Consider the following 26,144-nt stretch of genomic DNA (forward strand, 5'->3'; position numbering starts at 1 on the left):
CACTTCCTGCTTCCTCAGGGTCTGGTCAAGACACTTTGAAACCATATAAAAACCTGACCTAATTGCTGCTGTAAAGTATCCTGTCATTCTCCCTACGGCCACGTCCTGAGTCATTCGCTGAGACGAGCAGAGAACCAGGTCAGAAATAAATCCAGTAAATCAGACCCATTGCTCGCTTTAATAATAAGACTAAGTTGGGGGGAACAAAATGAAGACAATTAGTTATATGAAAAACAATAAATATATGAAGGTTATTGAAATGTACTGTAGTACAATATTGAAATGGTTATTGAAATTCATGTCATCTGTAACCCTTTTCTCTGACTAGTTTGAGCCACTTGAGGAGGAATGCGACCACCAGAAGGACAGAGTTTTGTCTTGCTATTTTTTTTTCACCTGAATATTCCAGGCTTTTCTTAAAGCAGAGCTTCATCTGAGTGTCCTTTATTATTGGTATTTCTAGGAATGCACCAATATTACCTTTTTTTTTTTCCAAAAATGAGTAGTGTGCGAGTACTTCCATTTGAGTACTCATCGATACAGAGTACTTACGACATTATGTTACTTTTGAGGTTTTTTTATTTTTATTTTCCATATATATCATTAACAGTATCATTCCTCAGCATGTTTTTCTTGTATGTGGTTCACAGGTTTCACTGCAGTACAAACACAAATTGAACAAAATTGTCAGGAACTGACATTCAAAAACTGTTTACTCTTTAGTGGTATTTGTGGTCATTTTATGGGCATGGGTACTCAAACGCGGTATCGGTTATTCTGGGTTATTTCTCTTGGCCTTCCCACCACCTGGCAGGCAACAGTCAAAGACACCAAAATCACTTCTGTGAGTAAACATCACATGATCCCCAACAAAGAACCAAGACATTTGCCTTGGATGTGCCAACATTTACTCATACCAGTTCGCAATGAGTCGGATAAAAGATGGGCACACACTGCTCTGTAACTGGCATTCACATCTGAAATTGACTCCTTGAAATACAAGGAATTGTTGGGTGATTCAAATATCCGGATACACCATGTAGTCACCACGGATCGTTCTCCGACTGGACAGCAACGACAGCCGCTAACACCCTGAGGATTCAGCCTTTTAGAAACCATCTCCATAATTCAATCTCAAAACATTATAAACCATTAATGCTCAGGCTCCTTCATTATTCTTTTAGATGTCTGCACGCAGCTTTTGAAAATGAGGAGATTCAGGCCTTTAAACAAAGTCAAACTGCATATAGGCAAGTGTAAGTATTCTGTACCGCGTGAATGAGGTCCAGTCAAGGACTTGATGCAGCGAGCAAAGGTTGCTTTCAGCAACACTGAATAACCTCAATTTTGACAGATTTTAATCGTCAGACTTTTCGAAATGATGAAATATTCACCAGGTACAGGAGGATTTGACGCGAGTACCAGATGCAGTACGTCAGCTCATGTTTTATTGAAGCATCCAGCGGTGCACTCCCCGGGAGCAACACAGAGGAAAAGAAAAGAAGATTCAGCCTGAGACAGCAAATTACACAATGAGAACTATAAAGGTTGCAAGTAATGATGAATAGATCATCTAGATACGCAGAAGAGAGAGGACTGCTGTGTTGAACCATCTGTTCATGGCACCATGTCCTCAATTTAAAATGGCAGATACCAACTTATGACTTCAACTTCATACTCCCAAAATGTCGGTAAAACAGTCTAAGTCCTAAACTGTTGTCGTTGTTTGTTTATTTTGGGGTTTTTTTCATAACATTTGATCTTGATCATTCTCCGTTTTCAAGCATCAGAAACTAAAGAAATGAATTAAAACAATTTGACATTACATGAACAACACAAATTCAACAGAAACAGTTTATCGTTTATTTTGTCACCTACTTCAAGCATCTTTTCTGCGCAGCTGAGCCCTGAAGAAAGGGAAATGTTTTCACAATTTTAATCTTGCAGGTTTTGTTGAAGATGGCGTTGAAGATATAGGCAGAACTGTCACGAAAAATTATTAAGAATCAACTGGAAAACAGTGGGAAGGTACCATCATGGTGTCTCAAGCAGCAGCTTTTATACATTGGATGGTCCAAGCACCCATCATTAAGACCTGGTTGACCTGCAGCTCGGAACACATCCCTGTTCAAATATTGTGTTTTCTTTCCCCGTCAGACAATTCAAAGAAGATATTTCACAACCAGTTTCTTAGTACCTGATTCTGTTCATTCATTTGCAGGTATGAATGAAAGGGCTTTTCAATTCTCTTTGCAAGGATGATGCGTCAGCATACAAACAACAGAAACACCAGAACTGTTAGAAAGATTTTTTAAAAAATCCAGACAGAATTTTGGCACATTTACTGAGGTTGGTAAAGAAGAGCATAAAAAACACAAATCAGCATGATTTCTTTTTCATCGAAGTGGCTCCTTCAAAGACACCTCCTTGAACAGAGAGATTTGAACTCCCAGTGCTTACATCGCTGTTTCCTGCCTCCATCCTCTCCTCTCCATCTGTCCATTGTCCCTGGAAGCATTCGAATCCTCCACTTGAATTTGCTTGGCTGGTCATTTTAGCACATGTAAAGAACGAGCTACAAATTGTGTTTCGAGTACTGAGGGGGAATCTGAGCAGCTCAGCAAAGGAGGTCAACACAATTGTAACACACGTACGGTATGCTACAATTTAGCTCTGAATTTATGGGGTCTTGAAGAATGAATCAACCAGAGCCTTGCAGTATAAATGAGTACTGAAAATAGATTAAAGATTCAATGATAGTTTTGCTCTTAATGGGGCCTTGCAGTTGTGCTGCGGACCGGCGATCATTAATATCTAAAGAAGCAAAACAGATAAAATAGAACAGAGAGAAATAGAACTCATTTTCCTTCTGCTCCTTTGTTCAACTGATGCTTCAAAAGTTGCCCTGCTCTATAGATGAAATGCACCAAACTTTTTTCCAATGGCTGTTTAGCTAACTCCCTCAGAGCTGTGAATGAATCTGTTGTACATAAGTCATAGTGGCATGAGGGGGAGAAGGCCCTGATATGACTTGTCAATGTATCATTCAATCCTGTCTAAATCTCTGACAATGCACTGGTCTCAAATGTTACGCAGACATCACTGAGAAGGGTGCAGAAGAGGGTTGCGGTGTCATTCTATAGCCTCACAAACAAACAACTGACCATCGTGTTTTGATCGCAGCGCAGTTGTGCATTAAAACTTCTGCAGGATTGACTCAAGTTACTTACACTATGTGCAAGTGATGCACTTGAGTCCACGATCCACACGATAAATTCAATCATGTAAACATACACAGCACAGAGGTGGGGCACTATCATGTGCACTGTGCTCTATAAAGCAACCAAGCGCTGCCTGGCGTGCAGTTTGGAAACACGGATGTGCGTTCATTCCAATGGCCCTCAGTTGCTGCTTCGCTAGTTATTCCCCTCAGAGAACGCAGCCCAGATCTGCATTCTGGAGCATGGGAACTGCATCCCCTTCAATAAATATAGTTCGCTTGAGATTCTCCATCCAAAGACTCGTTCAAAGAGTCAGGCAATTACTGTGTAAATACCCTCAGCAAGAAGTAGTGTGCTTGAAGTTTATTATATGGTGTATACTTGAGTATTGCAAGTACACTGCAGATTAAATACTGGTACTCGGAGGTATACTGAATGAATACTTATTTAGACAAAATTGAAATATTATCTGAGGAGAAGAATAACTCCAATCCCCCCCATTATACGTACATCGCACAATGTGCTACAACAGAAAAATCTTTCCTAAATTGTACTACAGCAAGCCACACTGCATGTACACTAGACTGCAGAGCAAGGGTGTTAATTTGTTTTGACCATTGACAAAAATTATTTTTGAAATGTGGTGGGGAAAATGAGTTTTATTTAAGATTAGGCTACTATAAAACCATTTGCAACACATTCTTATTGCCTGTTTTATGTGAAATATAACTTTTCTTTTACTTCAACTACATTTTTTTTCTACTGTACTTTCTTGGAAATAATTATCCTTTCCTCTTTAGTGAAACATACTTTTAGTCCACTTCAGGCCAACGTAGATCTGCTTGAGAAATTCAGGTTAAAATAAAAAAGAAATATGTTTCCTTTAAACATGACAGTCAGCAGGAGCGTCCAACTCAGCGACCAGCTCAAGTCCAGTCTTTCAAGTGTGCATCAAAAACAATATGGTTACACAATATGACCACTGTCTCCTCACTTCACCATCTTTTATGTGCCACTTAACCCATTTTCAGTTCAGAATTCAGGAATGCCTGAAAACGTATTCCGTATCGCTAAATCCAGAACACACTTTTAGCAAATATAGAAAAAGGAGCTAAAAACATCAATATTTTAGAGTTCAGCCTTTAGAATGAGTTCCTCAGTCAGACAGCGCAGAAATAGCCTCTTGCGACTGAGCTGGAGCTGATGCCAGAAGCAGACAAAAATAAAAATGTTTTGAAGGTTATGAAGTAAATCAGTGGCATGAGAATTGTGTTTGAACAATTTTAATGAAAGAGGGTGAGTTTGAAAAGGTGGCTGGTGCAAATAAAGCACCCAAGAAGTACCCCGTCAACATGGCAGACGGGTAGATGACAAGGGTGTGTCTGTAATGCTCAAGCACCAATGAAAAGATTGGAGAATAAGATGACAGAATAAGGTCTAAAAGAGCCACGCCGTAGAATGACTCACCAAAGTGAGTCAGACCAAAGTCAAGCCAACTGAAGTCTGAAAACTCATTCCACAGTTAAAATGAAGTAAAGAACAAATGTTTTTTTCAATTGAGAATTATCTTGGGCTGTGTTTGCAAGATTACAAAACATGTTTATAATTTGAGTCTGATAAACCGTTTGACTCATGGGCAACAAAGCGGACCCTCTTTATTGCGTCGGCAGAAATCTGCTGCCTCGAGGCCTAAATCACCAGCATTAAATAAAGGAACACCGAGTCATCCTCTCATTCCGTCAGCCTGCCGATATCTTCATTCATGAGTGACCTCCGACAAAAGAGCGACATGAAAGGCGGCAGATACCAAGTAATTGCAAACACAAAATAAATGTCACCAAATGTGACATTCAGTTTCAAATGCAACCACTCAAATCCTTCTCGAATAATCCCTGTCTCTGGGCAAGCCCACACTTGAGTCTTATCGGGGCTTCGATAACCTTTGGGAGACTCAAAACAAGTCCATCAGAGGAGAGGGGCTAACAACAACCTTACAAATATAACAGGAAACAGTGTTCATGATCAAAAATGAATTAAAAATGACATGTAGATTTTCAGGCAGCGGCGTGTGTTGCACTGTGGTTGGGCAAAAACAACACAACTGCTCATTAAGTCTGAACATTAAGTGTCACGGCAGTGATGGTCTCCTGTTCCAGATTTGTGTATTCAGCAACAGCCATTAAAATATTATAAGCTCCACTTCAGGTTGGAAAGTGTGAGCACATTGGGTGTGAGATAATCAGGCTTTGACAGAGGTGTTGATGTGATTCCCCAAACCGCACCATTTGATTTTATGCACTTCAGCACAGGGCTCGGGAAACAATGGCTCGTGAGCCAGATTTGGATCTTTCTACAAAAGGGGTTTGGCTTTATACAAGGTTCTCCGACATCACAGGTCAAAATACCTTGACAACTAAGCGCAGTTTCCCTGACTTCAGGCCAGATTATCCACCCTGTTCAGTCACTGTAAAACAGTTGGAATGAAGTAGCACGTGAGGTGCCATCACCCTCAACAGAAAGCTCAGTAACAGTGACTTGCTATGATGCTACGCAGCCCAATTACAGCCGTTGATCACTAGAATATGGAATTTTGCCGGAAAACAAGCTTCATGCTGCAAAGATTGAGCCACATCACATGCGACCAATGAAGTTACAGACGTTTCAATGACATTAAAGTGCTAAAATGGGATATTTATGTCCATATGTATTCAGACTTCTTCTCCAAACTTCTCAGCTCGGCGCTGACCAGCTGTGGAGGCGGAGCCATGTTGTAGTGAACAACATCATCAGCTAATGTGACTGACAATTGTGATGTGTGAGTGTTCTCTGTGGACCACAGGCACCATAAATGAACACATCAAGAAGAACACAAATGGTCTTACCTGCACCAGATTCCAGCCCTCTAGGGACTCGGCAATGATGGATGTCACAGATGGGCAGACGCCACCAAAGATCATCAGGTGTTTGGGGCCGTAGCATATTGCGTCGAAGAAGGCTCTCAGGCCTTTGGCGTTGTCACACTGAAGAGAATGGAGAGGACAAGGGAAGCTGCTTAGATGCAGTTTAAACCATCTTTTAATGACATTTGAACAAGGTGTGAGTAAAGAACACACGCAAGGACACAGGGAGCGACGACGGCTGAAGATAATCAAGAGATCTATTTTGGGAACAAATCCAATCTTCACACAAACAGACCGTAAGATCAAAAATAGCTGGTGCACGGGGTTTGATTTTCTGTTTTATTTTTATCACACCTTTCAAAGACTGAATCAAATCCGTCCCTCAAACAAACAAATGGGTTCCAGCGAGACAACAGCAAACCCAAGTCTGATACTGCTTCGCCAAAATATCACACATCTCACTTTGCATTCTCAAATACGCAGGCATTGAAATCACACACTTAATGGCTCCCCCATACATAAATACAGAGCCTTTCTGCATCGAATATTTGTATATACAATATATCTGCAGTGAACTTAAGTCTCAACTCATCCAACTTAAGTCTTTCTGCATCCTTCTATAAACGGTCTCTTCAACGGTTCCTTTCACCAGATATTCATGCATGTTGTAAAGTGCAACATGTACAAATATTTACATTTATTTATTTAAATATAATGTAATAATGTTCTTTAGAAGCTCTGAATGTCGGTGCTCTGCTTTTGTCTGAATTAATTTCGCTGAATGCTTGAACTGTCCATCGGTTTACAATTACCGAGCTTTTTTTTCCCAGCTGCACATAGGATTCAACACTTTGTTACAGTGAAGTGGTCTCAAATAAATCATTTTAATACACTGTAGTAGTGCCATTTCCTTTACAGTCTCGCTCCCTTTGTGAACTGTTGCCTGTTAAATTTATGGTCCAAGCTCCGTAGTCATGAAGGACGAAGGACGCCATGAAGACTGACGACAAACTCAACAAGGCTATTTACGTATGCATGCGTATGGCCTGTTGTTTTGAAACATGGCAAGTACTTGACTACTGAATTATTATTTGGTTATGGCCCACCATAAACAAATGAAACAGATGCATCCATCAACAAAAAGTTCACTCAGTCATTTCTTTTTGCTCCTGAAAAGCAACATATTAATTATAATACGGTGGCCTCGACTCTGCAGTGCAGCAGAATGCATCCGTTTCAAATCACTATAGCAACCAGATATCGAGTGTGAATGGAGCTGAAAGACAGAGAATAGAGAGAGAGAGAGAGAAAGTGCAAGTTAGTATTGATTGCCACGTGATCGGGCCAACTGGTTTTGCGGTGTTTCCCCCTCTCTATTGGGGGACACCGTCTTCAACTGACAGGCAGGTGACCCAGCTGCGGCTGTGTGTGTACTTTTCAGATGCTCCTCACACAGTCCATTTCATCTGGAGAGTCATTTGACCTTGTTAACCATCAGGCAGCAAGTGAATGAGATTTCCCACAGAACAACAGCCAAGCGATCCAACGCACCAGATTGGAAAGCCGAAATGAAATTGTTGTTTCTCCAGCTGCCACTTCAAAAGTTTGTTTGTGATATAGCGAGTGTGAGTTTTGTGCTTCACATGTTTCGAAAAGAATCTTGACTTAAGCAAAAAGTGGACTTTTTCAAACGGAGGCATGGTTATTGAAGCTGCGAGGATTTCCGCTGAGTGATGCATCTGAGTTCACGCTGGCAGTGGACGACGGATGCCATGATGAGAGTCAAAAATAGATTGTGGATATGCTTAGGTGAAAGGAGAGGAAGAAGATGTGATTAGACACAGTAGGGATCCCTAATCCTGGCCACACAGCAGACTAAAACAGCAGGCTATTAGCAGAGAGATCGCATTTGCATAGCGTTATTATTCCTCGCAATAGCCGTAACAAGGTGGGCTGCCGGGATTGTGTCTGTTTTTTTTTTTTTTTAGCGAGTGATGTGACAGACTCAGTGCAGGAATGTAGACTTGTCAAACAAATACAAAGGTCCATGGTGATAAAGCAGAATTAGGAGGATTTGAACTGTAATGTAGGTGGTAGAGTCTAGTTTTGTTCTTCCCCAAAAAAATAAAAAAATAAAAAAATCCAATTCTGAGTCAGTTCGAATTATAAAGTTCAAGTGCCCTCAAGTCAGTAGCCCTTACATGAAAGCAATGTACAGTACAAGGTGTTGATTTGCTGCAGCTGCAGGAAAAGTGAACGGACGACATATTACCCATGAATGCTGGCGATTTCCATTATTTTTTTATTTTTTATTTTTTTACCTGAAAAACTCTCTTCATACATCTCTTCTTCATACTCGATCAGGGTGGGCAATTATACTTTTATACTGGTCGGGACACATTACAATTGGCACGGTTTTGAGGAGGCATCAAATACCTTTTTTTTTTTTTTTTATTCATTATATTTTATTTTTTCAAATACAATTATTTAATAAGTCTAACAACAAGGTATTTAGGGATTCTGCAATATAAAAAAAAATAATTTAAAAATTTCTATAACAATAATAATAATAAACAAAAAATAATAAGTCATAAAAATAAGACAACAAAGGTGAATCCAGTTTTTATTAGACCAAACATTTACAAAGGTTGTTGTTTTATTTTGTTTTTGTTTTTTTTGTTTTTTTATGGAGGATAAATAAATGAAAAGAAAATTAAATTACATTATAAGAAAATTATGGAAACAATTGTAATTTCAGTTTTGCTCCACAGGAATGGAGAAATATGGCGCCACACTTTGTCCAGCTCTGTACCAGACAGAGCCTAATCCCTGCTGCATCTGTCCTGTATGAGCGGGTGGATGAAAGTACCTTGCTTGACTGCACCCAATGAATAGAAGCCAGGTCGCTTGAGAGCAGCCACTACAACCGAGGGTAACTGCATAGTTGTTCTTCTCTTATGAATTCACAGGTGACTGGGGTGTTCCAACCGTTCCTTCACAGCAAGGTGGCTATTCATCGTTTCGGAAACGTCCATATCGGGCGCTTTAAAACCGGGTCAGGAGGGCGACAAGGGGGCTAAACATATTTAATTGTTTTAGAAAAATTGAGGCTCGATAAGACACATTAAGAATAAAATAAGACCTGTTTGTCTTCATGTATTCCACAGTTTTCTGGGCACACGTACGCTCCATCTGTTCCAACTTCGCTAACAGCCTTGACCAGTTTGTTGTCATGCCAACTGCGTGACTGTCCCCACCAAATGAGAGCGCAGGCATGCTGTCGTGGAGTCGATATATTTAGCTTCTCTCTAGGTAAAGACATTGATCAATCGTAATCGAGCTATGGAGACGAGCCTTGGAGACAAAACGCTAGAAAGAGAAGTTTAATGGGAGGAAAGGAGTGAGATAGTGAAGGTGAGGCGCCAGTGTGAGAAGGCATGAGCGAGGCGCTGAGAGGAGATGGAGGGATATGTAATGGTGAAGGTGTGAGCCTGACATTAAGCACCCATAATAAGAGTGAGTCCACCAGTATTATAAACGTGCCCTCCATTACAACCCCACAAAGGAATAATTCATGACTGAGAGATTGATTCACCTGTTCCATACACGCACACAATTGTGAAATTAGATGAATACGTTAGGGAGTGATGATTGACTGATTCTATCACTGGCTTAAAACCCCCCCAAAAAAAACCTGCATAGCTAGACTGTTTATTTTTGTTTGACAAAAAGAAAAAAGTAAAAGGGTATGAGGTGCATTATCAACAACATCAGACCATAATGACATCTAGAAAAGAAAGAGTGCAAACCTATTTTTTATAAAACAAATATTATAAGCCCAAATGTTATCTTTATAATTCATGACATTTGGCGTGATAGTGTTGCTGTAATGGGATGTTGTTAGAAAATGCTAAAAATTCATAGTCAAAATGACTATGCGACATGAAAGTTGAGCATATATTTCTATTATTCAGTAATGTCACAGTCGACACCAAAACTATAAGAAGAAACCACTGTACAGTCATTCCTCTACTTCCACATTTCCAAATGAAAATTTACCTGATAAACGTTGTTACCGTCACCAATGACATGCTTCAATGCGTTCTTCACATTGGTAATGCTGTTCACCAATATATCCACCAGGGGGCGTAGCCCAAAATCAATCATTTGTAACAATGACTAAGTATTGATGATGTACCTCTAGCACAAAAGAGGAAAACAGAGGCACCGATGTAGAAGGCGGTGGACGGTCAGGCCACTGAATACAGTGGTACCTCGGTTCTCAACCACAATCCGTCCCGAGAAGCGAATTGTGTGTGTGTGTGTGTCCAGCTCTGAATGTGCGGTTCTGTGCAGTTTGGCTGTGACAAAGTCATAAACCAAGTCACACTCTGTCCCAGACTCGCCTCATCCCTGTCCCAGCTCCAGCCCACAACAGGACATCAAACCCTGGAGTGTTACGCTCCAGCCTCGGAGGTGTGGAGAGCGAGCACCTCCCCTGTGACACTCTACCACGGTCCAGTGCAGAGACAGGAAAGGTTTTACACCTCAATATGAAGAAAAAACAGTCAGTAAATGTAGCTAACGGAACACGTCTGCATACAGAGGCTGCATTATACACATTAACAAAGCGCATCGTGGGTCAGCTGATCGGTCCACACACGTTTTTTTCCGCCTTATTTCGGGGGCGTTCGAGTTCTGGATTTTTGTTTGAAATCCGAAGCAAAAAAATCTAGAAATTTTTGTTGGAATTCCGAGACGTTCGAAAAATGAGGCACCACTGTATATCGCTACTGGAGGACGGAGAATTTCTACCATTATTATGGCTTGTTCGTTCCTCATAAGAGCTACGTATCAGGTAGTAACAGCAACATTGCAGTTTTCGTAATCCGTATCTGCAAGCTTTGTGGAAACGGGTGGGAAATATGGACGAAATGAAGGCAGAGCTCGGACAGAAGGCTCTGTCCGTATCAAAATCCATTGAGCATAAGTGGGCCTTCAGTATGTGCAGACAATTGTGAGAGATTGCGTGATATAGTCTGTAGAAACTCCTTCCCGGTTTGCCACATAATTTGTATTATTTGGAAGCCATTTGGCTCGGATCGATGAGGTTAATGCCCATAAGTAATCTGTGTGGTCGTCTTGGAAGGCGACCAAGAAAGGTGTGTGCGAGAAATGATATAGCAGATCATGAAATTTGAAGGAAATTGAACTGATTCACTTTGTACCGGCACAGTCTGACCACCATATCCATTTCATTCTGTACTCCCTGGAAGAGTCATTTATATAGATGAGTCAGAGCTCTTTCAAATGTTCCAAAACTTTAGTATTTGCTGCATCTCAGAAGGGCTCAGTTAAACTGAACGTCTGCCATAAGGGAGTTGATTTCAAACACCTATTCCTCCATCATGTTTCCTCACACTGACCTTTAATACGAAGCTCCTGGGAGTCATTGATATTGACTCGTCATTAAATGGCGGCTATATCACACTGGCGGAGAGCTACTGATGAATCACACTCAATTAGGCTAAATGTAATCCACCAACTGTCCAGTAATGGCACGATCCATCCTGAATAATTTGCTAAAAATGCACTCCAAAATCAATGTACAGTGTTTGTGTTCTCTTCGGAACACTGCTCAGACCTGAAGACTTTGCCCTGTGGCATTTACCGTTCGCATGCAAATGACCTTGATTAATCATTCATTGATTTTGAAATGTGAAATGTAAAGGTGATGTACAAAGATTAAATATACACCGCTCATGTTTCCACCAAGAAATCCATAGAGAAATCCATATTCAAGCCGTACATTCATCCCAACTCATGGACCAGCAGGCGAGTACTGGAGACTGTAAACATTTCATTGCATTTTTATTATGATAAAGTGCACCTTATTTTTTCTGAAATATTGATGTTATTCCAACACTGAACAAAGTTAATTTCTGAGAAATGATAAGGAGCTTTTTCCTCCATTAGGGTCTCACGAAGAAGACTGAATGGGACAGTTTCAAGGTCACCGATGAACATCTGAGCCACCTAGCAATGGTCGTAGAGGAATGGCGGATTGTTTGGACTGAGATAGTGATAATCTCTACCAGTGTTGGGAAGTCTCTCTTTGAGTTTCCATTTTACTCCCAGGCTGCCATGTTGTGTCCACTGGTGTGTGCATATAACAGATAGGTGTGTACGTGCGTGACATTGTGGCAACAACAGGAGCTGATCAGTGCACGGGGCTTGAGCTAACCATGATGAAATGCCTTGTTAGCACCACAAACAGAAGCAGCTGCACCTGTCCCTCATCTAATGGCAAATTACTGCCCCTAAATCAAAAACCTGAGGCCCATTGTGCACCTGTTTGTGCATGTAATTGTGTGTGTGTGTGTGTGTGTCTAGCTAAACAAAAGGGATTTCACTGAACCGGCTAAACTCACAATATCTGAAGTTATTTATTTGCCCAGCAAAGAGGAAGGTCGGACGCTTTTGCTGTCTGTGTTGGAAACAGTGTTGAATCGCAAAATAGTTTAGATAAATAGTAGTAGACAGTTCAGATGAGTATATCGCTGTGTGCACGTGACTAACCCTGGGAAGCGCATGTTTTGTGTTTTCCATCCCTTTTTCTCCAGATCAAATCCCTGAATCAGTAGGCAGTCCAATTACTCCACCATATACTTGGCATCAGGAGACCGTAGTGAGTTAGTGGAATGCATCCAAAAGGTCAGACCCAAAGAAGATTATGCGTTTCACTATGTCATAACTCCAATGTCATAACTAAGCCTCTATGCTCTGCACTGACTGTGAATACCAACAAGGAGGTCGACCACTGAGGTCATGGTTCAAAACGGTGCGCATATTTGAGAAGCAAACATTCGCTGAATCAGCAATACAGTTGTACTGTCAATCTAATGAGAAAGTTCAGCTTCCACTTTAGGGTTTGTTCTGCATTTCTGAATCCACACAACCACAAGTGGAAAAAAAAAAAGAGTCAGCCGTCAACTGTAATCAGAACTCAGTTTCTCACCAAACTATGATGACTGTTTTGATTGTAGTTGTTGCTTCATGAATACATTTTAATGTAGTAATTTTTCTTGCTTGTTTGCAGTATTTATTTTATTCTTTTGACTTCGCACTCGGTCACGGGGAACAGAACTCCTTGATTCATTTCCTGTCACAGTTGGAGCAGCGAGTCAGCCTCTGTCATCCTAACCATCTCACACATCATCTCCAGTCCACACCTACCCTCATGTCCTTGTTTACAGTTCTGAACCTCATTGGTTGTCCTCCTCTTCTTCTTTCACCCAGTACTTCCGTCTTCAACATGTCCTCTGTCTCTTCTCTCCTTGTGTTCAAACCATCCAAGTCCGGCCTCCCTCCCTGTCACCCTTTGTTAACCTCATGTATGAGCCTGTTCTTCCAAGTCAGTCCCAATGGGTATCTTCATATCTGCCCCCAAAATGGCAGGAAACACTATTGTACAGTGTCCTTTTTACTTTGGTTACTTCTGTCACAGATCACCCTTGTCAACTGTCCAATACTAATCCACCCTGCCCACACTTTTTTCTTCACCTTCGCCAGACTACCTTCAAATCTCCTTTTGTTTCGCCACCAAGGGAGTCCAAAAGGTTGCCCCTGAAAACAAAGTTGAAATCCAAGTGTTACTCAGGAGCTTGTGGAGGGCACGTGGTGTAGCTGATTTTTAGTGCGTTTAGTGTATAATGCCATTTTTCTCCTTTCATTCATTCCATTCGTGGGCTTGCTAATACGTCTGTGCTACTTCAGGGCAGGAGGAGTGGGGCACCTTTGACAGGTCGCCAACTTTGCGTAAGGAACACAAATCATACACTTAAGTTATCAATTCTTTCAATTGCAAAGGATTAAAACATCAATCTTGAAGCCAATATTAACTGTTGTGTACCTCTGCACAGCATAACATGAACCCCTGTTGTTTGCATGAATAAGTGGCTACGTCGGTAAGAAACCCAATTATTGTTGAAAACATTGACATGGCAGTCGGAGGATGTAACAAAAAAAGACAAGGAGCTAGGGAGGCTGAGATGTGTACGCAGCAAGCATCAAGGAACCTTGTGGTAACATTTGGACAGCGGACTCCGGAGTATTTGAAGAGAGTGCACGCTGACTGAGCAGGGTTGCAAAGTCGAGAGCAAAGAAGTGAAGGAGCTGGTTCCCAATCTGTTCTCTTAAACAAGTTTGACTGCAACCCACAGAAAAAAAAAATCGAGGATCCCACCACTTGTCTGGAGTGAGACTGGCCTTTAAAATGCACGTTGACAGAACGACGGGGCCGTGCAAGCTGTCTGTTCTCCGTCCATCTCATCCTCAGTCGCTCCATCCCTGCAGTCTGGCTCTTGTTATTTCACTCAATCTGTCTCAGGCTCTTCAGAGAATTCAGATGGACACCAGATAACCATGATGGCACGTAACAAGCCTCTTTGGAGGAGACAAGACTCTTGGATTTTACTTCCCCGCTCTCACTCACGCACACATACATGTGATTTAATGAAGCAAAACACATGTACGTGTGCGTGAGTACAATACAAGCTGCAGCATTGATATGTTGGGCTTCTTTACTTTGACATGGATTCTCGACAACATAAAAAGGGCTGTTAAGTCAGTAGGACCTCAAATGTGTGTGTCTCCACCATGAAGAACAAACTAACTGGATAACGCCCCCTCAACTTTTGTTTTTCGTGCCGACCCTTGGGAAGCGTTTGCGGCGCACCACGGATCAGACCTTACTCCTCTGGAACGGGCGTCAGGTTGTTTCCTATCTCAGACCCTGGGTATGTGCATGTAACCGAGTCCCCTGGACTTTGGTTTCAGGGATTGCATTTTGCCCGGCCTTTTTTCAACCAGACAAAAACAGTGGGCCAGCAGAAACGTGGTGAAAAGTCTAGTGGAGTGTGTGCACCTCGGGTTCTCTCCCTCCACAGCCCTGGGATTCTTCTGTCCGAGCACATCAATCTTGTTATGGCAGAAAGTAGCAAAGCAGCCTCCATAGAATTCTGCTCTTCTGCCTCACAAATCTGTTCCCTAACCTCTAGAACGGGCATCTCATAGTTCATTAACGCCATTTCTTCCCCTCCTGTATTTATTATTCCTGCGCATTCACAGCCATTTTATTCCAAAGCATTTTTCATCATTAAGCATAAACTTGGCTATGCAACAAAACAACTTTTTTTGATCGTGTAAAGTCCAGTTAATTACTAATGTAATTACCATAAAACAATGTAGTCTCTCTGCAGTAGATAGAGTGAGGTGACAGTGTGGCAAGCTAATGTCCTGCTCTGTCATCTATGTCCGAGGAGAATTGATGAAACAGTCGTTGACAGACGACCATGGCGGGATGCAGATTAGCGGCGGAAGGTAAATTGATGATGACATGGAAATTAAACTGGCTGAATATACAGCATATTCCTGTTCCAATTCTGAATGAGCACAAGAGCCGTCCCTTGTTGCCTGTTATACTTGAGCCGCCATGATTCGGAGCAGATACACAACCGATATTTTCCCTGTCGTGTGCAAGTCATACGCACAAACAGTCACTGTGCGTCAGTTAAAGGCATCACACCATATAATGGCGGCACATACTCCTGAGAGCTCAAGTGGCTCACTGTTCTCCACTTCTTCATTTGGTATAACTGCACCTCCTCCCACGGCCTCAATTGCAGCCGATATCCCAGCTTACTTAATCATTTCTCCTCCATCACCCCACCTTTCCTCTCGCTCCTTTCCATCTTCTCTCCTGACTATTTCCTTAAATATACATTGTGAGTCCATTTCTGCACAGATTATCATAAATCAAATGTGTAATAATTTTCCATCAGTGAGCCAAGGTCCGGTGGCATGGGCTGCAGCGGAAGGGGCCCATACTTCAAAAACCATCTCCATTTCATCTACCAGAATGTTCTCAAAAAGAACTAGCGGCATGTTACGTCGGTGTGTAGGAAGGAAGCAGTGGCAGCAAAGTTTGGCTCTGTAAACAGTTCAGAGGAGTCATTTGCAAGAACCTCACAAAACGATATGCATCACAATAAGTATGTCATGGTACAATAGAATCCAGATATATCACTATATATTGCAAATTTTTACAGTACATTTAAGCCAAATGTTTGTTTGACATGGCTGTTTTTATTTGGTCGGCCATATTCGCTCCCTTTAACACAAATTTATGCTTCATCGGATATGAGCCTTCTGTCCGTGCACTGCGTTTATGTAGTCAGTATTTCTGCATGTTTCCATAAAGCTTATGGATATGGGCCAAACAGAGCTGTACCACTGGAAACTGTGGACAGTGTTGCCGTCGCCGCCACCGTTTTGTGCAAGCGGTATATTGTCAATATTTCTTCCACAGTCACTTTGTTTATTTTTGGGTTTGTCGTCACGAACTTTTTTACGATGGGCTGCCCTCCACTGGTGGATATATGAGTGAACAGCAACACCAACGTAAATAACATATGAACTTATGGGATCAATAACGGTAACATGAAACCACAGGGACAAGTTTATACATAAAGGGAGCATAAATGGGCATTTACCTGTCCACTCTGACTTCTAAAGAAAGGAAACGTGTTGGTGACTGACAGGGGATGTTACCTAGTGGAGGTGCGGAAATCATATTTCACTCCTGCCTCGGCAATTATATGAACCTTTATTTTCGCAACAAAATATAACAATATATTGGAGGTCAGAGTGTATTGTGATATATTGCTGTGTAGATTTTTCATTTTTATGCACCCCTGTAAGTGACACGACACAGCTATGTCCTTCAAAATATTATTTTGTCCAATTTGACTGCAAGGTTTGACAGTTAAACAGTAATGAGGTTAGTTTATGTAAAGTAGAGACCTCATGTTTGCTGCACACCTTACTTCATAAAATGGGGCCACGGCATGTTTGCAACGTCTCAAGAGCCTTCGCTCAACACCTATAGGTGACTCCGAATCAGCTCTATTCATAGGCTGAATCTGAATTATGCAGATAATTTAATAAATATTTATGTTGGTGGAGTCTGACAATATGATAAATGTCTTGCAGCCTCGTTTCACATGACGCTGCTAAATATTCAAGAAGTTTGGTAATAATTTATGATCCTATCTGAGTTGACAATCGAGTGGCCGTGGTGAAATCTCATGCGGAGTCTCACACACACCAACATCCTGCAGCCGAAGCTCCGTCATTCAGAATTATGAAAGCCGACTGACAACCTTGCCAGCGATGTCTATAAACAATCATCAATCAGAAAACACTTCACACACTCACGTGCAGCGCGCCAGTGAGCTTTTGTCTCACTCCATTTAGAGGTATTGACCATAAGTGTCTGTCGTAATGAATCGCTTATTGACTGTCCCTGTTTTGAAGTGACTAGAAAATGTCTCCCTCTTCCTCTCCCACACCGCGCGCGGACTGTAGTGCAGGAATGTGACAGCCTGAGCAATCGGACAATACCATCTCCTCTGAGAAGCTGACGTGCAACAGTGTGTTGCCATAGCTACCGAGAAAGAGAGGGAGAGGTGATGATGGACAGAGGCGAGACTGCAAAGGAAAAATGATGATTTAAACATCTCGTGAAGAAAAGTGAATTTCACACTCATGCGGGTTGATATTTAAGTGGACGTTCGGCGTCTTGCTGTAGATCGTGGGAAGGCTTTTCATTATAGAGGCTTTTAAATAAAACAAAAGTGAAAGGCTTGAAATAAGCCTGTGGAGCAGGATATGCCCCCAAAAGTCTCGGATGAATTCGTGGTCCAGGAGCGAGTAGTCGCTTTCTCCCACAAAACACCAGCAGGCAGAAACGCACACTTCACATATATTCCTTTGACGCACACATACAGAGAGAAAGGTTTTTCTCTTTTTGTGACATGACGAGTTGTCTGAATTCCACGGCTCTCTAAGTAGGTCATGCAGCCTTTTCAGAGTTCCACTCCTCCCCATGCCGCATCAAAAATGCATAAATCCCTGCACATTCTCCCTGCTAGCAGCTTCCCGGACCGGCTAAGGCACATCCTTAGTGATTTTAATCCCATCAAAGGTACTTCTGCTGGCATGTAAACACAACATGGGATAAAAACTTATCTTCTCTCCCTCATAGACTCGCGATTGTTTCTTATTTTGAGGGAAATCTTAGATTGGAGCAATACGTCCAGCATTTTTAGTTCAGCAAGTGAATGTGGGACGGATTTATATGCATGTTTACTAGCGTTTTTAAGTCCTGTGTTTACATTTACTGCACTATTTAGCATAATTGCTAATGGCTTATTGTCGCTGGAGAGTGAAACAAGTGCGTCTTCACATGACGATGGCGCTGTGGCGCAGGTTGCTAATCTATTTTAAGGAAGATGGCACCCATGCACATAAAGTAATTCAGTATTCAAAAGTATTCAACAATTGAGGTCATTTATGACCTAGTTTTATTATAGTCGTTATTTTACCTTTTGTGTTTTTGTAGCGTGGCAGAGGTTTTCAATTGCTTTTAGCCATAAAATTTTCATATCCTGGGAACCACACACACACTCACTTGTACTGCTATTTTTTTGACTGTCATAAACCTGACCATCCAAAACCAATGGCTAACTTAAACCAGGTCTATCACCCAAACGTAAACCCAGTTATAATGAACAAGTTATATTGGAGTTTTAATCCTCAAATGGAGACCAGCAAAAAAAAAAAAGAAAAACAGCAAAAATGTCCTCAGAAGAAGGAGTATTTCCAATCATTGGACCCCACAAGTATAGCTAAAGTAGGTGCATAGATGCACACACACACAAGCCTACTGGGAATTCAGTATACTCAATCAATCTCTCTGCATTTTTGGACAGCAGGAGGAAACCGGAGTGCCTGGGGTAGCCAACGCAAGCACGGGAAGAACATACAACCTCCACACAGAAAGGACTGCTCACATCAAATATATCATATTATTTTTCTTCAGTACAGCAAGGTCAGGGCAAAAAAGTATTAGATGATGCCATTCTAAGTTGGAGTACTTGCAAAATCCTCATAAAACTTTTTATCTATATGGCTCTGCTTTCAGACTGTACACACCGATCAAAATGTAATATTAATGAAGACCACAAATGCTGCCAATAACGAAAGGCTTGAGATGAGATGTACCTTAAAACTGGCCTCAGGCAGATATTAAAGCCGACCTCATAAATAACTCAGAGGTTGTTGTTCAATTTCAGCCATTGTTTGAGAGGATTTACTGGAGGGAGCTCAGAGAAAAGAAAAGTTTGTATTGATAGGACTTTGCTGCCGACACGTCGGCTGGCTGCTGGTGAGCGCAATGAGATCGCTGTCTGAATCTGAAAGCTCGCCCGTAAGAAGGGCTGCCCTCTGGTGACCAGCCGCGCATATACTAATATTCTACTGTCTTCATATAAGCAAATCCAATGTGTTCCTTGAGTGACTTGTGCTTCTTCTACTTTGACTGGCTTATACCACATTCTTCAGCCACTATGATGTGTCTAACATCATCATCTCCGTCAGACTTCGGTTGTCACTTCTACCAGAGGTTTTCTGATGAGCTTTTACCTATTAAAATAAGTAAAATATTATTCCAGGGCAGAGATGTGGTTGTCATTGATAAACAAGCTAATCCTAACCCTAAGTCACCTCTATTCATAGTTCTCATCCAACACAATGTGCATCTGTGAATTTTTGAATTAACATTCAAGTCTGCATTATAATTTTTACTGATTTGTTTTGCATGTTTTCATGCTGCGTTTTTAATAAACCACTAAAAGTAATCACAACCTTCTCTTCTATCATGTGTGCAGGTCAATACTTCCTCATAAAGGCAGTCTTTTGTATCATTATATGCAATATTATATGTGAATAATCAATTCTGCTCTTGAACTTAAAAGCATGTTATTCTATGTAATAATTGCACAAATTTCACACAATAGGACTGAAGTGTGGGAGTTGGCTGCATTTAGGAGGGTTGGTGTGAGAAGATTGTAAATTCCGACACATTCCGACACTTAGCTATAAAGCTGTGTGAACCGGAAAATGGCCAGGGTGAGGTTTCCTTTGCCCAAGCCGATGCACACCACTACCATCTTAAGAAGACGTCAGCGTATAACACAGGGGAGGTTACCGCCTGCAGGGAGCGGAGAAGAAGTCTCCCTCAATTTGCATCTCCCAAACTCCAACTGAGCAGCCAACTGAGTTTAATGAGTGTTGTTAGATTCTGGCAAACAGTTAGGGAGCAGCACTCTCCGTCTTACCTTCCATCTCCACACGAAAATGCCCGATGGCCCTGTTTCCCTCCCCGTGAACCAACAACCCCATCGCACGTTACGTGTCATACAACGAACAAGAAGCAACATTGAAGTAAATAGACCTCCAAGGCATGAGCACAGCTCTCCTTTGCCCCTTTGTGCTTGCAACCTTTTGAAGTGTGTTTCAGTTTGTGTGCACACGAGTGTGTTTGAACAGCATCACTGTTTACTCAAGTGGGAAAATCCACAGAAAAAGAAGTTAACAGCAACTGCCCAAGGGTTCACTTCTAATTGCCCCCCACCACTACCACTACTACAAGTAGACCAAAGCACTTCATGGTAAATAGACAAAAGGGGGGGGGAATGCAGAAGTGCACCACCGCAGGCAGCTGACGTTCTTGAATCTCCATTTAACTCTCAGAGGATTTCCGGCTCAGTATTTAGAGGTGTGCTAAAGAGCCAGGGGGCGCTATATTGAGCACAGGTAATGTGCCAGTCAGTGTGAAGAATCTCCACAAATAAACAATCATTGTTGTTGTTGCGCTCCGAGATCAGGTGTCTAACATTATTGGTTTTCGCAGCTCCCTCAGCAAAAGATAGAGTATCTGAGCTGCTGCAAGCGAAGCGCTACAGATGAAGCCACACATGATGGAGAAAGCAGAAGGTCAATATTCAATGAGGCAGTCAAGGAGACAACCAGGTTTGGTAGCAACGGCCCCCCCATGCTGGGATTTCTCTGCAAGGCTGAAAGTTTTCAGCTATTTTTATCAATTCAGTATGTAGGGCCTCACAATATCAGTGTCAAGAAGGACTTTGGCTTTTAAGGAAGACCCTTGAGGAGGACTGTTGAGGGAAGGCATCAAGTATATTGTCTGCCTTTAGAGTGCCACAATGGTGCAAGCTGCTAGTGGGATGGAGATTACTTTTTTTACTAAAAGTAGTTTATCTATCCTTCATTTTTAAGGCAGTAAAACTCAACACAAAATGCCATTCACATGCAAGAATGTAAATAAGAAACTTAGTGAAAAACAAGATCGCCTTTAACAGACCCTAAACCTAAAAAGACAAGATCACATTTTAGATGGGTCTGTCTCCTCAAGAGGCTAAAACTATACTCGGTACTTATGTTACCTTACCTCAGGTGGCATGAGCCATGAAGGACTCACCCAGACCTATATATAGTGTGAACTGTGGAGCTCCTCAGGGCTCATTGCTGGGACCGCTGAAAAGATGCACGGCATAAATTATTAAGTGTGCTGCCACAATTCTGCGGCTTGATAACCCAGATTTGTATTTTCTCCTCCCAGAAAATGCTGTAATATAAAATATGTGAACGCCCAAAAATGCATATTCATTTCAGTAACGGGGGCATCGTGCCTCTCTGAAAGATGCAAACTGCTATGAGCGACTTCTTAAATCGTTTTGTACACTTTTTTTTGCAAAAAAAACTCCACTTGTTAATTCCACTTCCCTGTACAATACAAAAACATGTCCGCAAGTGATCTATCCACTTGGAGTTGGATCGGTAAATAAATAATGCCTGGAGAAAATATCAAGCTGCGTCGAAGGACGCTGGAAGCTGGAGCACAAGGCAATATAAAGAAACAAGCAGCGGTCAATTATGAGGATGATGAGGGGGAGGAGGAGCGGAGGGACTCTGGGGGCTTCTCTTCTTTCATGTGTTTTATGTGACTGATAGAAAATAGCAATTCCTCAGGGGAGTCGGTGAGGGTCTTTGATGAGGCCCCTCTATCAGATACAATCGCATAAAGCAGCTCTGCTCTCGTTCACCTGCCCCTGAAGAGGATGCTATAACTCTGGTGCCCAAACGGATTTGTTAGATAATTCAACAATTGACGGCCACCCTATTGCAATATTCAGCAGCTATTTAGCGCAGACAGATAATAGCTTTTAAGATGTTGCAGTTGACCGTCGCTGTGACCTTCTTTCAAACGACTTGAATCTCATTACATTGCCGCGTTTCTCTGAGCCCCTGGGTCACATTCAGGGATGGCATCCCTCATGGGGTCAACTCGTAATTCAACAGATTGTGATACCTGTTAAATAGTTAGTTTTATTGTTGATCTGTAATGTTCTGTTTTGTTATGTTGTTGCAGAGGCGTGTCAGAGAGGGGAGGGGCAGCTGGACGGAGTTGCTGGGGGTTGTGGGAAGTGAGAGTGCGACAAGCGTGAAGAAGTTATCTTCGGTGTTGTGGGGAAATAAAGACCCGTTGGAATACACCCTACTCTCGTAAGTGTGGAATCCTTCTGGATATTACAATATTATGGCTTTCTGCTTTCTGTTCTTACAGTCAGGTCGGTTAGGCATTGTCTTCAACATTTACAGCATCACATCTGTTATGTTTATGTTCAATAATTTCACAATAATTTATTACAAATCTGTCATCCTCTAATTTACCTGTAAAGCATTCCATCATCTAATGACAGCCTTGTGATAGATCAAGTAGTTAATAAATACGAAGTGAATTCATTTTCCATATCCATATATTATTCTCAAGAGCATGAAAAGGGGGGTCATGTTATCTTCTATCTCTTTACCACTTAATCTTCTCAATGAGATGTCAAGTAAGGAAATAATTTACCATTTTTTTAGATCTATATCTAACATTTCTTCTTTTAACAGCATTTATTACAGTGTTATTTTATTACAAACGGTTTGGTGTAATTTAAAGCAAAAGATCTTAACTGCATCAACAGGTCACTCTAGCTGATCAGTGGGCAGGTGTGACGTACAGTATATGAGTAGTACAAAGTAAATCAGCTTCTACGGGAATTTGCTTTCTTGTTTTAGTGATTGTTACAGCCAAAAATGACTGATTTTGCCACAAATTTTATGAACAATTGCGGTGGACGTTGCGATCATTTATGGTTCTGGACGAATATGGCAGGAAATAAGGATCTTTGCAAGTGACATTGTAAAAAAATAGTGTCAGTTTTAAGCCTAAAAAGCGTTCCAGGCTGCAATGATTTAAAATATATATATATATTTCAAGTGCAAACTAAAGAATACATAAATTAATAAATGTACATGCTAATAATAATAATAAAAACAATAATTAACTAAGTCTTTTTTTTTGTTATGACGTTCTCAGAGTAGTTTCTGGGGTGACAGCATGAGATTGTTGTTTTGTTACAGAGCTCCTCACAAGGACGGACCTTTGGCTGGGTGGAGTCTGTGAGGTATAATGTTTGTGTGACCGGAGTTGTTCAGTGGCTGATTAATGCAGCGAATTAAACCAGTAACTGCTGATATGTTCCACAGAGTCAGGATGTAGTCTGTCAGAAATCGCGCGGAGAGACATGACTCACGTGGTCAGCCATGTTTGTTTACGTCCGCCCCATATAACTTCATCTCAACAAGGTGGTCGTGAATATGATGGCGCACATGCTGCTTGACGGAGTGTTGAAAGGAGACTGAAGTGACTTGGACAAAATTGCAGTGTGTCGCAGAAATCGCATTGGGATTGGCCGAAATTGAATAGTTGGGATCGCAACATCGCGATTTCATGGATGGACTTGTAAATACACTTTATATGACTACACAAGAAGGTCCCTTCATTTAGAGCAAGCTTCCCTCTGTTGTTTAAGTTGCATGCATGTGAATAGACTCCAGACTTGGAATTTAACCTTTTTACAAATGTCATAAGTCACGGACCCAAACGCATTCCTTCATCCCACTTTTGACACCTTTTGTGGAAGCACAAGAACCATTGTTTACCTTATTTTAAATTCTGCACCTGTTTTAATGCATATCCTTCACTGCAACAAACAGTCAGTAAATCAAGCTATAAGTTGATGGCTGCTTGATACGTTGATGCTCGGTTCAAAATCCTTTAAACACCGTTTAAAAACCCGACTGTCAGAGAGAAGGGGAGGCAGAAATCAAGACAAAACAAGAAAAGTAGAATGCAAGCATGACATGTTAAGATGATGAGAGACACAAATTTCAGAGGGAAGCGTGTCAGATAGAAAAGGGATGGATTTGAATCAAAGAAGAAAAGGAGTGAAGAGTGATACACAGGCATGGAAGGATGTAGAGAAGTTCCATCACTGCCGCGATGTGGGTGGAAGGCAACGCGTGGGCAGATTCAGCGGAGAGAAGAATACAGCAGGAACTGGCTCAGGTCTCTTTCTCTCCCTCTCTCTCTCTGGCGTTCCTCACATCCACAGAGATGCAGAGTGAAAGTGTGACAGCTCTCCTTTCATGTTTCCACATTCCTGCACACGTACGCAAACCGTGGCATATCGCAGCGGCTGCTGCCGCTAATGGGGAGATGGGAAATTGTGTACAGGTTTGCGCTCGGGCTAATGAATCAGTTGCACTCAAAATAACAAAGGGTCACGTCAATCGCGGAGCAAAGCGCCCTGTTCCTTGCAAGCTGTTTCATCATCTGCGAGAGTGATGTGATAGAGATCGCATTGTCGAGCACTGTGATCTGATCTCCACTCTCCCACACGTGCAACAGTATATGGCTGTTTGATTTTGAGTAAACATGACAGCGCATACAGCCCAAATTTAACATCTGCATGCCTTCACTTGTCACCAAGGAAATGGGTTTTTCTCGCAGTTCGGTCTGCAGTAAGTTGCCATGGCAACAAAAACCCACTGAAATGGTTAAATACATCGCCGCCGTTCAGGGGAACAGCTTTCATGTCGAGGTATTTGCAGACCTCAATTGGATCGCGACCAAAAACATATGTCTGTATTAAATGTGTGCATCTGTGTTGTCTGATGTAATGCGTAGTAATCTGTGACCGCCTTTTTTGTTCTCCAAAGCAAGTCTGTCGGTGCGTGGTGAAAGCACAGAGTATGAGCAAGAGCCAAACGGCAGCTCTTGCTCTAACTCTAAAAGGCTATACACGCAGGAGTCAATCTGATCAACAAGGTAATAGCTCTTGAGTTTAGCACTGATCAGTTAGCCCATGCCTCCCGGGGCCCTCCTCCAGATTGGAGGCCTCCCTCCAACTCCGAAGCCTCAAGGCATTTATTTTCCTTATAAAACATCACTGCAGAGGCATAAAAAAGAAGCCTGAGCTTCCTCAACGGCCTTCTCTCAATGTGAAGGAGTTCTACTCTGAGTCTCTCCCAGGCGTCTTTGCTCTGCAAAACTCACTCCACACTATCGCATGTTGCTCTTTTGGTCACAACCCATAGTTCATGAAAAAGAACGCAGACGAATGGAGAGTTTTTCCTATTGGCCCGACTGTCTTTGCATGAAACATCTTTCCTCATGTCTACACTCCCTTTGTGGCGACATCACAACCCACAGATTGCTCAGCTCCAACCTCACTGGTGAAACAGGATGTTTTATCCGGCGGAGCCAGTGGGGACTTGTACTGTCTGCCCTCTGATCTTTGTTCCCATCAGTTGGGCAAAGCTGCTGGACTAATGGGCATCTGGGCAGATATTAGAGTGTTGCACTTTGCAATTCCCAGCTAGCTTAATGAGGAAACGCTCGTAACCCAAAATGCTCCTGACAGAGGAGCAAAGAGTCAAACACAGAGGAGAGAAGAGCAGAATACCACGCAAGAGAGGGGCGAGATAATGGAAGCAAAGGCAGATGTTTATGCAAGAATTAAATGCAGGAACCAGAACCGCAAACAAAACAACGCGTTCAACATTATCTTGGTGAACTCAGACACCCCCTGGTCTAAAATCAGAGTATTCTTCCGGCAGAGTTGGCCTGATGAATAAACTAGAGCAGTGACTCTCAGCCCTGGAGAAAACCATGCATTACTGCTATAAAATGTTAAATGCCTCGACTCGC

General features: G+C 41.9%; 1 protein-coding gene across 1 annotated transcript in view; it reads right to left on the reverse strand.

Annotated features, from left to right (window-relative positions):
- gabbr2 (gamma-aminobutyric acid (GABA) B receptor, 2) overlaps window positions 1–26,144 on the reverse strand; it is a 171,517-nt gene that overhangs the window by 117,330 nt on the left and 28,043 nt on the right. Inside the window, exon 2 of the mRNA XM_053864134.1 lies at window positions 6,104–6,241. Within this exon, the coding sequence (XP_053720109.1) occupies window positions 6,104–6,241 (138 nt within the window). The remainder of the gene's footprint in view (window positions 1–6,103; window positions 6,242–26,144) is intronic.

This window comes from Synchiropus splendidus, chromosome 4 (genome assembly GCF_027744825.2).
Source record: "Synchiropus splendidus isolate RoL2022-P1 chromosome 4, RoL_Sspl_1.0, whole genome shotgun sequence".
In the NCBI taxonomy this organism is placed as follows: Eukaryota; Metazoa; Chordata; class Actinopteri; order Syngnathiformes; family Callionymidae; genus Synchiropus; species Synchiropus splendidus.